Consider the following 14,821-nt stretch of genomic DNA (forward strand, 5'->3'; position numbering starts at 1 on the left):
CCAGCGCTGTGCTAACAACACAGCTAGCTAACCGGCTAACGTGAGTAGCATTTTGGCTCGAGCAATCGAACGCGCTATAAAAGCTCAATTGCCGAAGGCCGTCGGCAATGGCGTTAAGCGCCAGTATCAAAATTAAACTTCAATTGACTTTAATCGTCGGCAATGGCGCGGAGGGTGTTAATAAAATAAAATAAAACCTTGCGGGACTGTAACAGCGCTGCGCTTGTGATGAAAACGAAAGTATCTATTTGATTTGATGTATCTATTTAGCACAGTATAAAAACGGTAAAGAACAAAATAAAATAAAATTGTGCTGGGAGGAGTGCTGGGAGGAGGCAAGAAGCCCGAAGGGCTTATACGAGGCCTCAACCTGTGTACAACAAAACAATAAAGATAGAGTGATTTTTGTACTTTTTCTGTTTTGCATGTGTCTATGGAGTTAACATTACTCTAATAGACCCCCAGGTGTGGTTATAATATTCAAATATGTCTTCTGTGTATTTTTGGATTCTTCCTGAAAGATGGAAGCCTTTGAGTCAAAAGGCCCAATCGAAATAACACCATTTTAGTGACATCATAACCCTACCTAGGCTTAAGTTCAGGTGGGTGGTGCTAATGTGAAAACCAGGTATACTTAATGAACTGGTGGTTGTGGCCACATAAAAACATATTTTTAACACTTGCTGTACACTTTTTCTCCAAATCTTCCTCCTAGTATGATCATAGTAGCTGATGATCGTTCAGCTACTAAGTTGCAAAAAAAAAACAAGGTTTTCTGAAAAACCTATGTTTCTATGTCAGTCGTTCTCAAACGTTTTCATGTGAAGGAGCCCCAGAATTATCTGAATTTGGTCGCCGACCCTCATCAGAAAATATGTTGTTCCAGGGACCCCCCCAGAAGCACCAAGTGCCGCGCTATGAGCTTGTAGATCTGCTATTTTGATCTGCTATTTTGATCTGCTTGTAGATCTGCTATTTTTCAATAGCTAAAGTATAACATAATGCATGCACCAAAAGGGGTAAATATACACCGGTTAAACGTGGCGCTGAAGGAGATTACATATGAATTACATATGAATGCAACGTAAATATACACCGGATTTAGCAAAGATACTAGTTTACATCCGCAGTCCGCACACTAAACATAGAAAACCAAAACAGGAAGACAGTGAAGCACATTACACTAGGAAACAAAGCATAAAAACGTGTGTGTGTGTGTGTGTGTGTGTGTAAGAGAGAGAGAGGTAGAACGATTGAGACAGAGCAAGAGAAGAACGCAGTGCAGATACAGAAAGGAGAGGCAGAGACTTGAACAAAGACATTGGAGACCCAGCCAGGACGTTATTAACTGTCACGCTGGCCACACATCAGCGAGCTGAGAGAGGAGGTAGTTATTAGGTACAACGTCAGGAAGCCACGCTTCCCGTATTGACCCTGTCAATGTGATGGACTTCATCTGCTGGTTCCATTATCTATACAAGATCCACCGATTATTACCTTGCCTTGTGCAAGATATGGAGCGTGCGTGCGTGCGTGCTTGCGTGCGTGCGTGCGTGCGTGCGTGCGTGCGTGCGTGCGTGCGTGCGTGCGTGCGTGCCGATAAAAAAGAAACCAGGCCGGCATTAGAACTATGGACACAAAAAAATTCACCCACCTTTTTACTTGTAAAACCGTGATGTAAAAATGGTAAATGGTGCATTTATGTAGCTCCTTTATCCAAGGCGCTTTACATGGATTGCGCATTACATTCACCCCATTCACACACACATTCATTCATACACCGATGATGGCCGGAGGAAACCCTGCATGCAAGGCACCAACCTGCACATCGGGAGCAATTAGGGGTTCAGAGTCTTGCTCAAGGACACTTCGACACAAACTCAGGGGGAGTCCACAGGGATCGGGTGGGTGGGTGGGTGGGTGGGTGGGGTGAGATTGCATCAATACTATCTATGACAGATGTTCCGTAGATGTGGTGTGCTATTTCTGGACGCCTCCTTGGCCCACCTCAGTCACAACACAGCCAGAAGAGAATGGCACAAACTTCTGGGCATTCAAACTACTGAATTAATGTGCGGCTGACTAACTGTGAGTGGTGCTGCGCCCACATAGAGAAGCCAGGCTTGTTTTTCTTGTTTGTTTCAGAGGAAATGCAGTGCAGGGGGTGGGTGGGTGGGGGGGGGGGGGGGGCAATCTGATTAGCAGTGGTGTAAAAGTAACTTTTACATTTACTTAAGTACTGTACTTGAGTAAAATGTTGGGGTATTTGTATACTTGACTTGAGTATTTCAAATTTCCACTACTTTTACTTGTACTCCACTATACATCTCAGATCAAAATATTATACTTTTACTCCAAGGAAAGAGGAATAAAGAAATAAACCTATATATAATGAAAACGTGTGAATCATTTATTGTTTCGTGAGAACACAACATGAGGATCTTCTCATCCAATATGTTTTATTCTGAAATGTTGTGTTTGCGGACAATGCACATGTAAAAATAGCTCAGCTTGTACATCTGCTATTCGTTTGCATTTGTTTGAAAAATATATTTTTCTTTTGAATAATTTTCCTTTTTGTGGAGTGAATGTGGTGTTCATCACGTGACATTCTACAGTAGGAGCAGGTACAGTACAGTATGTCCTCATTTGACACACAGCTGGAAACTAGGCGAGTCTGAGTTCATGGCCTACTCTTCAGACTCAAGTGTGTGTGTGTGTGTGTGTGTGTGTGTGTGTGTGCATGTGTGTGTGCGTGTATGAGGCTCCATCTGCTTCCTTATTAGACATGAATTGCGTCGCTTCGCACGTGTTTGCGTGAACTTTTGAAACACACATAAGTACGTGGGTGCGTGCGTGTGTGCGTGCATGCGTGCGTGCGCAGACTGTACGTGTGATCATAAGACGCACACAACCACCAAGTGCATGCACGCACGTGTAGAACGACTTTAAAAATATGTACTATCACAGTCCTGTGATTTGTGAGCCCACGGTGATGGTTTTCAAGATGAACCATCCACAAAATATGTGGATGGTTCCTCAAAGACAAACATTTTAAGGCAGTTCTTAAAAATGTCCACAGAGGGTGCAATAAATCTCAGAGCTATAGTGGAAGAGCATTCCAAAGTTTGGCTGCTACAGCCTGAAATGATTTATCACCTTTGGGTTTTAGTTTGGTGGAGGGTGCGGTCTAACAGACCCTGTTCTGCAGACCTATGGGCATTTCTAGGCACATATAACGTGGCACCAGGTCAATCAGGTAACCTGGGGCCCAATCTGGGAACCCATCGGCAAAACAAAGAAAAAACAGCACTCTCTCCGGTTTGTTTCATTTTAATTTGCCTCTGGGGGCAGGCCTCAATAGAATGTGTATAACAGGATGTTGGCCTGTTTGGCCCGCCCTCAGCCCTCCACTTCCTGCGGTGTGCCTGTGTTTTCATTCCCACTATCAACAGTGTATACACATTCTGAATGGCCTTGCTGACAGATTCGGCACAGAATCTGTTCTTGAGAGATTACCTAGGGCATGACCATGCATAGCTCTAAAAGTGAGCACCAGTACCTTAAAACTGGACCCTGGAATTCACCGTAAGCCAGGGTAAAGTAGCCTCGGAAACCCAGACGTTTTTATTTCCAGGGAGAAAAAAAAAGTCTGGGTCCGAGTCCACTTCAATTCGGCATAAAGTAGCGCAAACATCGCTCACTCTCTGCTGATTTCTGATCGTCTGCACCTTTGTTAAATTGACACACACACGCACACATGTACAAACACACACACTCCTCTCTCTCTCTGTCGCTCTAAGTAATTAGTCTCATGTCGCGCAGCTGCGCATAGTTTCTCCCGGCAGAGACCAGGACTGGACTAGTACAGTATGTGCGTGTGACAGAGACGTCATTACAACTGCAGTGGCAGAGATGACATTTCGAACCGTCGTGCATCAGTACTGTATGCCTGGAGCGTATACGTGTGTGTGTGTGTGTGTGTGTGTATGTATGTATGTATGTATGTATGTATGTATTTGGTTAAAATGGGTAAGGTTTAAAAAAAGGCAAAAGCATGCTCTGTTGCACTGGCCTAAAAGTGGGTGTATATGTGTATGTGTATGTGTATGTGTATGTGTATGTGTATGTGTGTGTGTGTGTGTGTGTGTGTGTGTGTGTGTGTGTGTGTGTGTGTGTGCATGAGTTGTTGGGCAGCAGTGACAACCCCACTGGGACCTCCACAGGGGAACACCATTAATAACTGACTCCACACACACAGGCCTTTCACAATACTGCAAAGTGGATTATTTTGTGTGTGTGTGTGAGTGCGTTGTGTGCGTGCGTGTGTGCGTGTCCGCCCGTCTGAGAGGGTGGTTTGAGGGTAAATTGTCACCATGTTTTTCCTCTGGAAATTGGCCCAAATTACACACCAAGAAAACACTTTTACTGCTAAATGAAAAACTCTGGAGGGAGAGAGGGATGGAGAGAGGGAGAGAGAGGGATGGAGAGAGAGAGAGGGATGGAGACAGGGAGAGAGGGAGGGATAGGGAGGGAGTGATAGGGAGAGAGAGGGAGGGGTAGAGAGAGAGAGAGAGAGAGAGAGCAAGAGAGAGGGATGGAGAGATCGGTATACATTTTGGGACTAAAGTGGTGGAGAGAGAGGGAGGGAGAGATGGAGAGAGAGGGATGGAGAGAGAGAGGGATGGAGACAGGGAGAGAGACAGAGGGATGGATAGAGAGAGGGAGGGATAGAGAGAGGGAGGGAGGGATAGAGAGAGGGAGAGATAGGTGTATACATTTTGGGACTAAAGTGGTGGATGGACATTCCCATTGTCTGGTAATGTCACCATCTTAGAGAAGACATGAGAGAGATAGAGTTTATTTTACCCTGGTAATGGCAGCGCTGGAGGTGAGCTTTCGCCTAGGCTTCTTTTTCCTCAACTCATCATCTTCATCGAACAAATACTGAGGGGTAGAGAGACAGAGAGACACACAGAGAGACACACAGAGAGACAGAGAGACAGACAGACAGACAGACAGACAGACAGACAGACAGACAGACAGACAGACAGACAGACAGACAGACAGACAGACAGACAGACAGACAGACGTAAGTCAAACATCATTCTGATATTTTGTCTGAAGTGAACACACACACACACACACACTTCACCCCCATCCCTCGCTCCTTATCTCACCCTCTCAGTCTGTGTAGCCTCTCACACTGATAACCAGTCTCTCTCTCTCTCCCTCTCTCTGATCACCACAGTCTCTCTCTCTCCCTCTCTCTGATCACCACAGTCTCTCTCTCCCTCTCTCTGATCACCACAGTATCTCTCTCTCCCTCTCTCTGATCACCACAGTCTCTCTCTCTCTCTGATCACCATAGTCTGTCAGTCTCTCTCCCTCTCTCTGATCACCATAGTCTGTCAGTCTCTCTCTCTCTCTCTGATCACCATAGTCTGTCAGTCTCTCTCTCTCTCTCTGATCACCATAGTCTGTCAGTCTCTCTCTCTCTCTCTGATCACCATAGTCTGTCAGTCTCTCTATCTCTCCCTCTCTCTGATCACCATAGTCTGTCAGTCTCTCTCTCTCTCTCTGATCACCATAGTCTGTCAGTCTCTCTCTTTCTCTCTCTGATCACCATAGTCTGTCAGTCTCTCTCTCTCTCTCTCTCTCTCTGATCACCATAGTCTGTCAGTCTCTCTCTCTCTGATCACCATAGTCTGTCAGTCTCTCTCTCTCTCTCTCTGATCACCTTTGTGCTCCATGAGAGAAAGAGGTAAAGGTCATGATGGCTTAGCCTGGATTTTGGTCTCCCTTCGTTTTGTGTCTCATAGCGTCTCTACTCGTACTACACTGAGCACTGGTGTAGGGAATGGTCCGCACACACACGCACGCACGTGCACACGCACACACACACACACACACACACCTGTCCGTGGATGGGGTCGTCGCTGCCCTCCTGCTCCGACGAGTAACTCTCCTCTTCCTCCTCTGAGTAGTTGTCGATGTCTGGAGAACGGTCTGGGGGGAGGATAAGAGAAAGATAGGAGAACATCATCATCACCTTTATTTATACTCGGAAATACAGTTGAGGGCAAGCCCTCATTTTCAATGTAGCCGAGGTTACAGATTGGATGAGGTTTGGATGAGGCATTGACTAGGGGCGCGTCACGATTATGACATTTTAACTTGCCGATTAACGGTCTTTCAGATCATTGCGCTTAAAGATGTATTGCGATTAGGCGATCATACGCATTAATTGTGACAGGCCTAACATTGACAGGACCTGTGGTTGGTGTTGTTCTTTCTCAAGCGTCTCTTTGAGAAGAATGGGATGACAGTGTAACTTACGATGGGTGTGTTAGTGTACAACTAGTTACAATCCCAACTCTCCCCCGTCGTGTGTTTGTTTAATTCAGGGATAAACTGATACTCGCATCAACATTAGAGAGACGTTCGTTAGGAAGAGAAGTCGTTTCCTTTTCCAATTCCACCTCCTCCTGTCCTCTGGCATCAGATAACCACAGAAAATGGTTAACATTATGCAAGTTAGCATCCGGCAGTTTCTACATGCTGGGGACAGGGGACCCATACTCAACATTTCTAACATAAAACGTTAGGGTACTCAAAATGCCAGGGTTCACATTCTGGCAAGTGGACTAGTACAATGTCAATATTACATTATGCGAGTCTGGGAATGTTCTATATTCATGAGTTCCCCTTTGTGGAGTCTGGCACCCTTGGTTGTGCTCTCTGACGGCTCTCTACTGTAGGCAGTAGATTTCACCTCGTGCGACCCGTGGAGCACTGCGGTATAGTTCTACTGAGGGCAGCAGGCACGGACGGACGGACGGACGGTCCCAGCAGTCCCACGCGCCATACGGGGTCCTTGAGGGTGTTCCAGGGGTCCCCAGCTAAATTATAGTTTGGAACCAAATGGACCCTTATGGGTCTGTAACTCTGAATGTACAAAATGGAACCAAATGGACCCTGATGGGTCCATTTGTACACTCTCAGAGTTAAATTAACATTGATTTTACAATAAAAATCAGGGTCTCAGAGATTAGAAATGCCATTAAATGTCCGTAGACTAATGCATGTAAAACTGGGAGGTCCTTGAAATTAAACGGGTTGAGAATCACTGCTAGAGCCATACACAATCTTCTCTTCTGGGGGTCCTTGGCATATATCTTCTAATGGGGGTCCGCGGGCTAATGAGTGTCGATTTGGGGGTCCTTGACAGGAAAAAGCTTGGGAACCACTGCCATACACCATCTAATCACATGCAGCCATGCAGCGTTTCTAATGGTTCCATTTACACGGACCGATATTCACTCTAACATGCTCAACATCACTCAGTGTGCTACCGCAAAATGACAGCTTGTCAACAAACCCACCCTCCTCTTTAACAGTGTTTAGGTCAGGGCTACTCAACTTAACCCATTTTGACCTGAGATCAGATTCTAAAAATGTCTTCTACATCCTGACAGTTTTCTGAAAAAGCTATGTTTCTGTGTCAGTCGTTCTTCGATTTTTCAAAAATAGCAGACCTACAAGCTCGTAGTGCGCCACTCGGTGGCGCGCTATGAGCTTGTAGATCTGCTATTTTTCAATAGCTAAAGCATAACATAATGCCGACACCAAAAGGGGTTCCCGCCCAAAATGGGTTAAGATGGCTCAGGGGCCACTCTGCAAAATTCCAAGGGCCGCAGGTTAAAAATGTCAGGATTATTTTTTAAATGTATGAATTTATTTTGTAACAGACTACACGACTAGTCTAAAAATTAAGGAAACGCACAGTAAAAAAAAAGCCACATTTCCATCTACAAGGCCAAACCTCAATGAACAAAAACATCGTGATCAATGATGAAGTTACAAAGTGAGGCTTCATTCACAAAAATGTGAAGAGAACACATAATGAACGGATCATCACAGGTGAATAAATAAGTAGTGGTTAATACTGAGCTGACATCAGGCCATATCACTTTCTCTGACGGGCCGCATGCAGCCCACGGGCCACGGGATGAGTAGCACTGGTTTAAGATTTCACTATGTCAGCATGTCACTCAATGCAGGCTGTGACGATGCTGATACTGAATGTATTGTATTGTGTTCTTTTAAATGCACACGGTATCTTTACTTTACTTTATTTTTGTAATTTTAAATTATTATCCCACGATTTTGCAATACATTTGTTCACCCAGTGTCAATTATCTAATGTAATCCGACTACCGGAGAACTCGCCGGTTTACCGACTAAAAGTCGAGAGAAACAAGTTTCAATGTCTTCATCGTTATGCTAACATGCTGTCTTCATCAGTGTGGCTGATCTACAAGCTTGTATAGATCGGCTATTTTTGCTACGACAGAAATGTGCAATGTGGCCCTCTGGGAGTGAGTGTGGAATTATAGTGGCCCTTTGCATCATCAAAGTTGCCCACCTCTGTTCTGGAGTGTCACAGGAGAGCCACAGTCACACACCACCAAATACAATGCCGGATTATAACTGCCAATAAATGTTTTTTCATCTCGACTGAAATTGATCCAGGGTGAAGAACTCCCACAACCCTCCCCGGATCGATCGATCCCTTCACTGGTGACGTATGGATCATAGTATTGATCCCTGCCGCGACACACCACAGACCAATACTGTCGATCATCACATGCATCGTTCAAAACATAATTATACCAACAATTTAGACCTCTTCAAAAGATTATAGCCGAGTTATAGAAACATCTTTAACTGAATTCATTGGATATTTCTGAATCCTATGCCAGATCAATTCATGGGTCAATCCCATATACAGTATGGGCTCTGCCGGGTGGAAACCTCCTCAACCATGTGCAAAACTGTTATTTTTAAGGATATAAAATATAAATATATCAAAAGTAGCAGATGTACAAGCGGATCTGCTACTTGTTTATGTTTTTGCGTGACGCTGTAGCGTGATCGAGTAGGGCAGTGGTTTTCAACCAGTAACTATTATTAGGGCATTTGAACACTGATGCCTGCCAGTCACAATGTGGGACAGGGTCTCAATTTGTGGGACGCCTGAAAAGTCTTGGAAATGAGGGACTGTCCCACGCAAAGGGGGGGACATCTGGTCTGGGACAATGTTCCCCCTCATTATTGACCCACCCCCATCTCGCCTCCCACACACACACACACACCCAGGCTCTCTCACCAGACATCTTGGCCTTGGGTCCTTCGTGGTCGATGGGCTGGCTGGACAGCGAGTAGACGCGCACCTCGGCCACGGGGAGAGAGACGTCCTTCAGCTGGCTGTGCAAGCCCAGGACCTGGGCTCCTTCGCTGGGGTGTTGCATTACCTGGACGGGGGGACAAGATTCAAAAAACATTTAACCCATTTTGACCTGAGATCAGATTCTAAAAATGTCTTCTACATCCTGACAGTTTTCTGAAAAAGCTATGTTTCTATGTCAGTCGTTCTTCGATTTTTCAAAAATAGCAGACCTACAAGCAGATCGGTTATTGTCATTGATGTAAAATCAGTCATTACGACGGCATCAAGGCCCACCAAAATACATTTTAGTCGGCTAAATAAAATGTAGATTTAGTTGACAAAAACCTTATGATATTTAGTCAACTACAACAAAACTAACTCTAAAACATTCCAGATGACTAAAACTAAATGAAAACTATGACACACACACACACACACAGTGAACAAAACCACTTCAAAATCCCATTTCAGAAAATGTCAAAAGCATAATATTGCGGCGGGAAACATAATTGGAAAACATCATTTGGTCTTTATGGCACTAGGCTAAACACTAAACTTATTATTAATGTTTTGTTTAGAGAACGTAGTGTTCTCAAATTGCAGAGTTTTGAAGTCAAGTTAATGAGCTAAGAGGATTGGTTCATGATCAGAAAAGCAGAGGATAAGATTTACACAAATTTACTAAAATTATGCATCATATTTTAAAACATCTGTAAAACATATTTAAAAAAACACATTTCCATTTCTTCAAAGCAGCAAGCTAGACTTCGACTAATTTAATTTACATAAGGACTTTATTTACATGACTGCAGAAGGAACGGAACTGGGGGCGCATCTGCTTAATTTCATAATCATTTCCAGTGCTTCCGATTAATACAGACGCTTTGCCAGAAGCGTTTGGACATTTTGTGAGCCAATTTGTGTGAGTCTTTGAGCGCCAAGATGAGAATTATGATACTTCACACTGTGGAAGCTAACATGAATGAGCTTCTGGTTTGCACAATCAGAGTATGTCAATGACAAACCTCACCTGAACGTTTCTTTAAGAAAATGGAAAAATAGTGCAGACCCTGAATTCAGTGACGACCTTGAAGGAAACATAATTCGTTGCCGTGAGGTTGTTCTCTTTGACAGACAACGAACCACACAGGTGAATTTAAAATGTACACATGTCGAGGGTGGTGTAAAATAACTTAAGGAATGCTCGCGCACGCACACACACACACGTGTGTGTGTGTGTGTGTGTGTGTGTGTGTGTGTGTGTGTGTGTGTGTGTGTGTGTGTGTGTGTGTGTGTGTGTGTGTGTAGACACTGACAGAGTGAGGTGATAAAGCAGGGATGCGACCGACAGAGAGAAAACGTGGTGTACTACGTGTGAAACAGCAGAACAATAAGTGTCCAGGATACAGTCATCTCGCAAATGACCGCAGGCGCAAGAGAAGGCAAAGAGAAGGTTGTTGCTGGTTTTTGAGTGGTGCAACCACTCCTATAGACAGCTTTGTGTGTCCCCCTGGGTCCCTAGCTGGCTGGCTGGCTGTGTCCATCCGTCCGTCCGTCCGTCCGTCCGTCCGTCCGTCCGTCCGTCCGTCCGTCCGTCCGTCCGTCCGTCGGAGCACGAGAATAGCGTTTGGTTGGTTTTCACCACTAAGTGTCACTGTTGCGCACCAAGTGTCAAACACGCATATTAATTGTATGATTTCAGGTGTGACAGTGCAGTACAGTCACAGCACAGTAGAGGGACCCCCTGGGGACCCCTACACGGTAACTGCTCACCGGAACCCAGCCGACCCCCCTGGGCGCGTTCCTGAGGGTCTGAATGTTCCAGGGACCTCCCGGGGACCCCCATAATGAATTGCATTTTTATACATACTGTAGGTTTAGAAAAAGATTCAGGTTGGTGTACTGTTAGTGTTATAAGTTATATATAGGGAAGGGATTACAATTAGATAAGAGTCATGCCGGATTTATAATTAATTTAAGTTGCAAGCTTGCACCGAAAAAAAGACGATCTACAAGCAGCTCACAACACGTCACGCCTATAGGCTTATGTTAATGGCAAACTAAACGCAATATGGTATTCGTGCGTGTCGGTGCGTCATCAGGTATGCGTCTTGGTGGTGTCCGTCTGCGTGCGTGTGTGTGCGTGTGTGTGTGTGTGTGTGTGTGTGTGTGTGTGTGTGTGTGTGTGTGTGTGTGTGTGTGTGTGTGTGTGTGTGAGTGCGTGTGTGAGTGTGTGAGTGTTTGTGTACGACAGTGTGTACGTGTGAGTGTGAGTGTGAGTGTGTGTGCGTGTGTGCGTGTGTGCGTGTGTGTGTGTGCGCGTGTGCGTGTGTGCGTGTGTGGGAGAGCACATGTGTACCCGTACGTCATCAGCCGTGCGCGTGTGTGTGCGTTTCTCTCTCTGTAGTCTGGTCACACCATCAGTAAGTTAATGAAGGCAGCGTGAGATCCAGCCTCGCTCCTCTGAGGAACATCCTGTTAGTTCTACACACAGAAAACACCACCAGGCTTCCCGTCTCTTCCACGAACCGAATACGACATGTTGTTAACAGCTTTTGTGTTAAAGACGTGTCCACAGCACGTCCTGTCAATAAAAAACACGGGGTGCTAACGATGTGTATAGGCATCTTCAGCTCTGTTTTAATTATATAAAATGGGATCGCTATAATCCATTTTTTGACAGCTCCCGTTGCTAGGCAACACCTTGGTCAGCGCTACTGGACATGTTTTGTGCATGCGCACATCATTCACTTCCTTGAATTCACTTGCTTGTTTACGGCCCGACAAAACTGTCTATTATCTCTGAATCTACGTCGCTACGTCCATGGTTTTGATCAGAACGGCAATGTTCTGTCCTAATTTCTGACGCAACCAAGCATCTCGTTTGGAATATTAACGCTTCTAAAGAGAGATATCTGCCTCATCTGCTTGGCACTCTAGCGCCTATATTTTGACAAACTCTGGCAGCATCATAAGTGTTAACTCATCAGTGCATCCATGGCAACGCGCTTTATTCCTACCTCGAGGAATTATAATTACCTCCTTCGGCTCGCAACCTCCGCTCTTCAAAACACTATATCCTCATAAGACTACATACAGTAGTACCATGGGCGACCGACCAGGCCTTCTTTTTTGGTGGGGGGGGGGGGTTGCTTTGTGCACAATTAGCTAAAAATGTACTGAATGTTTTGATTTATGGTTGCTGTGAAGGGATAGAGTGGTAAAAGTCAAAACACAGTTGATTTAATGCACTGTGGACGGACTTGAGCTTGAATGAAGGTCAAGTGATGAAGTGAATACAGAACATAAAATTTGCAGCGTGGCTCTATACGAGGCTTAGTAGCCATTTGTCTACGTCTGGGGCTAATGTTGCAAATTAGCAATTAAAGAACTGTAGTTACTAAAGTAACCTTCAGCTTACCTCGGCCATGTTGATGAGGCCCAGAGCCAGCGTCTTGTAGCCCAGGATGGTGCGGTTCTTGTAGCGTTTCCGACGCTGCAGCATGATCTGGAGCTTGTTGGCGTCTCTCTTCAGGAAGTGAGGGTACTGTGAACACACATACGTACACGTGAGTACAAATGGACAGACAGACAGACAGACAGACATGCACACGCACACGCAATTATGCACGCTCATCATGCATTGACATGCCTGCGCGAATACGCAGTGATGCACATTCACTCATGCATTCACACAGACAGACAGACAGACAGACAGACAGACAGACAGAGTCCCTTTTATGCCCATATATGGAGTTATTTGTCAGGCATGCCCAAATATGTCTATATGATATCTAATATGTCTATGCAGATGTCAGAACAATCATTGTGATGTCAGAACAGCCCATATTATGGAGATCTAGGGGTGATCAGGTGTGATCAATTGACCGGGTCCCGGGCAGAGGCTTTTGTGCTGGTTCTGGACAACCGGCTATCCGACGGACTTGACAGAGGGCACTGCAATCCCTGAAGTTGGTGGGGTGGGGTTTCAAGTTACGTGGATTACAGACGTACGTACACACAAAGAGACACTTGGTGCATTTACTGTATAGATAGATAGATGTTGCAATATATATACAGTACGTAGCTACATCTTAGAAGGCTTTCCACGTCTAAATGGTTGCACAAGACACACATGCATAAACACGCACGCACGCACGCACGCACGTGACTAGCTGACATTTGCATATTCGACAGGCTTTAATACACTGGCTCATATACACTGCCAGACAATGGCATTTATTTTCTGTGTCAGTTTAATTAGAGCGATCTAATTGGCCGGTTGCATAAGCCATTCATAAACCTGTGTGCGGCGTTTACGATGACGTGGTGACGAAGCACACGACGACACCGTCATGGCTGTGCTGTGACATAAGCAGCCATTAACCCATTTAGGCCCGACGTCGAAATGTAAAAAATGTCTTCTAAATCATGACAGTTTTCTGAAAAACCTCTGTTTCTATGTCAGTTTTCCTTTTCTTTTTCTTTTTTTCTTTTTGTAAATGTCATGTTCCTATATCAGTGGTAATCAATATTACGGACCCCAAAAATTATAATCAGCAGCCGACCCCAAGCTCGTAGCACGGCACTCTGTGTCGCACTATGAGCTTGTAGATGTGCTATTTATTTTTTATTTTTTATATAATATTTATTTTATTTGGAAAAAGCAGTACAATAACAGCATTTCTATGTATACATAGGACACAAGTGCAGTTCCCAGGATTTCTTTTTCACCCCTCTTCCCTCCCTCCCCCCTCCAAGTGACTCCATCTCCAGTGTCTCTGTAACATCCTTGCTTTCTTCAGGACTACATATGGCATCACGTCAACACTTAACAGGGGCAAAGGGCAATATCGCTTCAGAGTGTACATTTCAGAAGGAGAAAAAGAAGAAAGAGTGAGATCTGCTATTTTTCAATAGCTAAAGTATAACATAATGCTTAAAACACCAAATGGGGTTCCCGCCCAAAATGGGTTAATGAAGTCACCGGCTACACCGTTAATGGAACGGGACCATGACTCCTGTCAGGAAACTTTGAAGCCATGAAATGAAACCTCTCTCTTAAATCTTAATTGGGCAGCGGACTGACCTCATGCTTCCTTCTATGCATGAGGAGTCCAAGCTGCTTCTTTTCACCTGACAGGCCGGGAGTTTCCCCGGCCGGACGTAGCGTGTGGAAGGACCATGTTATTCCGACCAGTTCCTTTCCCATCCATCAGGTGCCCCCCCAGCTGCCCAGGGGGAGGTAGTTTAAACCTCTCTCTAATGCTGTTAAGAAGGCAGGCTCATCTCTCGGGACAGCAACAGTATAATTGGTGTAAAACGTCAGTGGGATTCGTCCAGCGAAGCACCAATGACCCTTTAAGGACATTTTAGAAGCATTGGATTGAAAAAAAGCAAGAAAAAAAAGCGGGGTGATATAGTCTAGAGAACATTTATAACCAAAATTGGTGTTGGGTGAAAATGGCTTCCCAGAGCTGTGGACATTAAGCTGCTGAACCCGTGACACCCACCCACGCTCTCTCTCTCTCAACATTCTTTCCCCAAGTACATTAGAAGACTGAGAGCATTAGTGTGATTTGTTTTTAT

The 14,821-nt window shown here is 45.0% G+C and overlaps 1 protein-coding gene across 1 annotated transcript in view; it reads right to left on the reverse strand.

The window, feature by feature from the left end:
• pacs1 (phosphofurin acidic cluster sorting protein 1) overlaps positions 1 to 14,821 on the reverse strand; it is a 107,080-nt gene that overhangs the window by 37,852 nt on the left and 54,407 nt on the right. The window contains exons 4-7 of the mRNA XM_079491029.1: positions 12,654 to 12,779; positions 9,173 to 9,317; positions 5,918 to 6,009; positions 4,870 to 4,947 (exon numbers count right to left, since the gene is read on the reverse strand). Of these exons, the coding sequence (XP_079347155.1) occupies positions 4,870 to 4,947; positions 5,918 to 6,009; positions 9,173 to 9,317; positions 12,654 to 12,779 (441 nt within the window). The remainder of the gene's footprint in view (positions 1 to 4,869; positions 4,948 to 5,917; positions 6,010 to 9,172; positions 9,318 to 12,653; positions 12,780 to 14,821) is intronic.

Source organism: Electrona antarctica (genome assembly GCF_951216825.1).
Source record: "Electrona antarctica genome assembly, chromosome: 21".
Taxonomy (NCBI): Eukaryota; Metazoa; Chordata; class Actinopteri; order Myctophiformes; family Myctophidae; genus Electrona; species Electrona antarctica.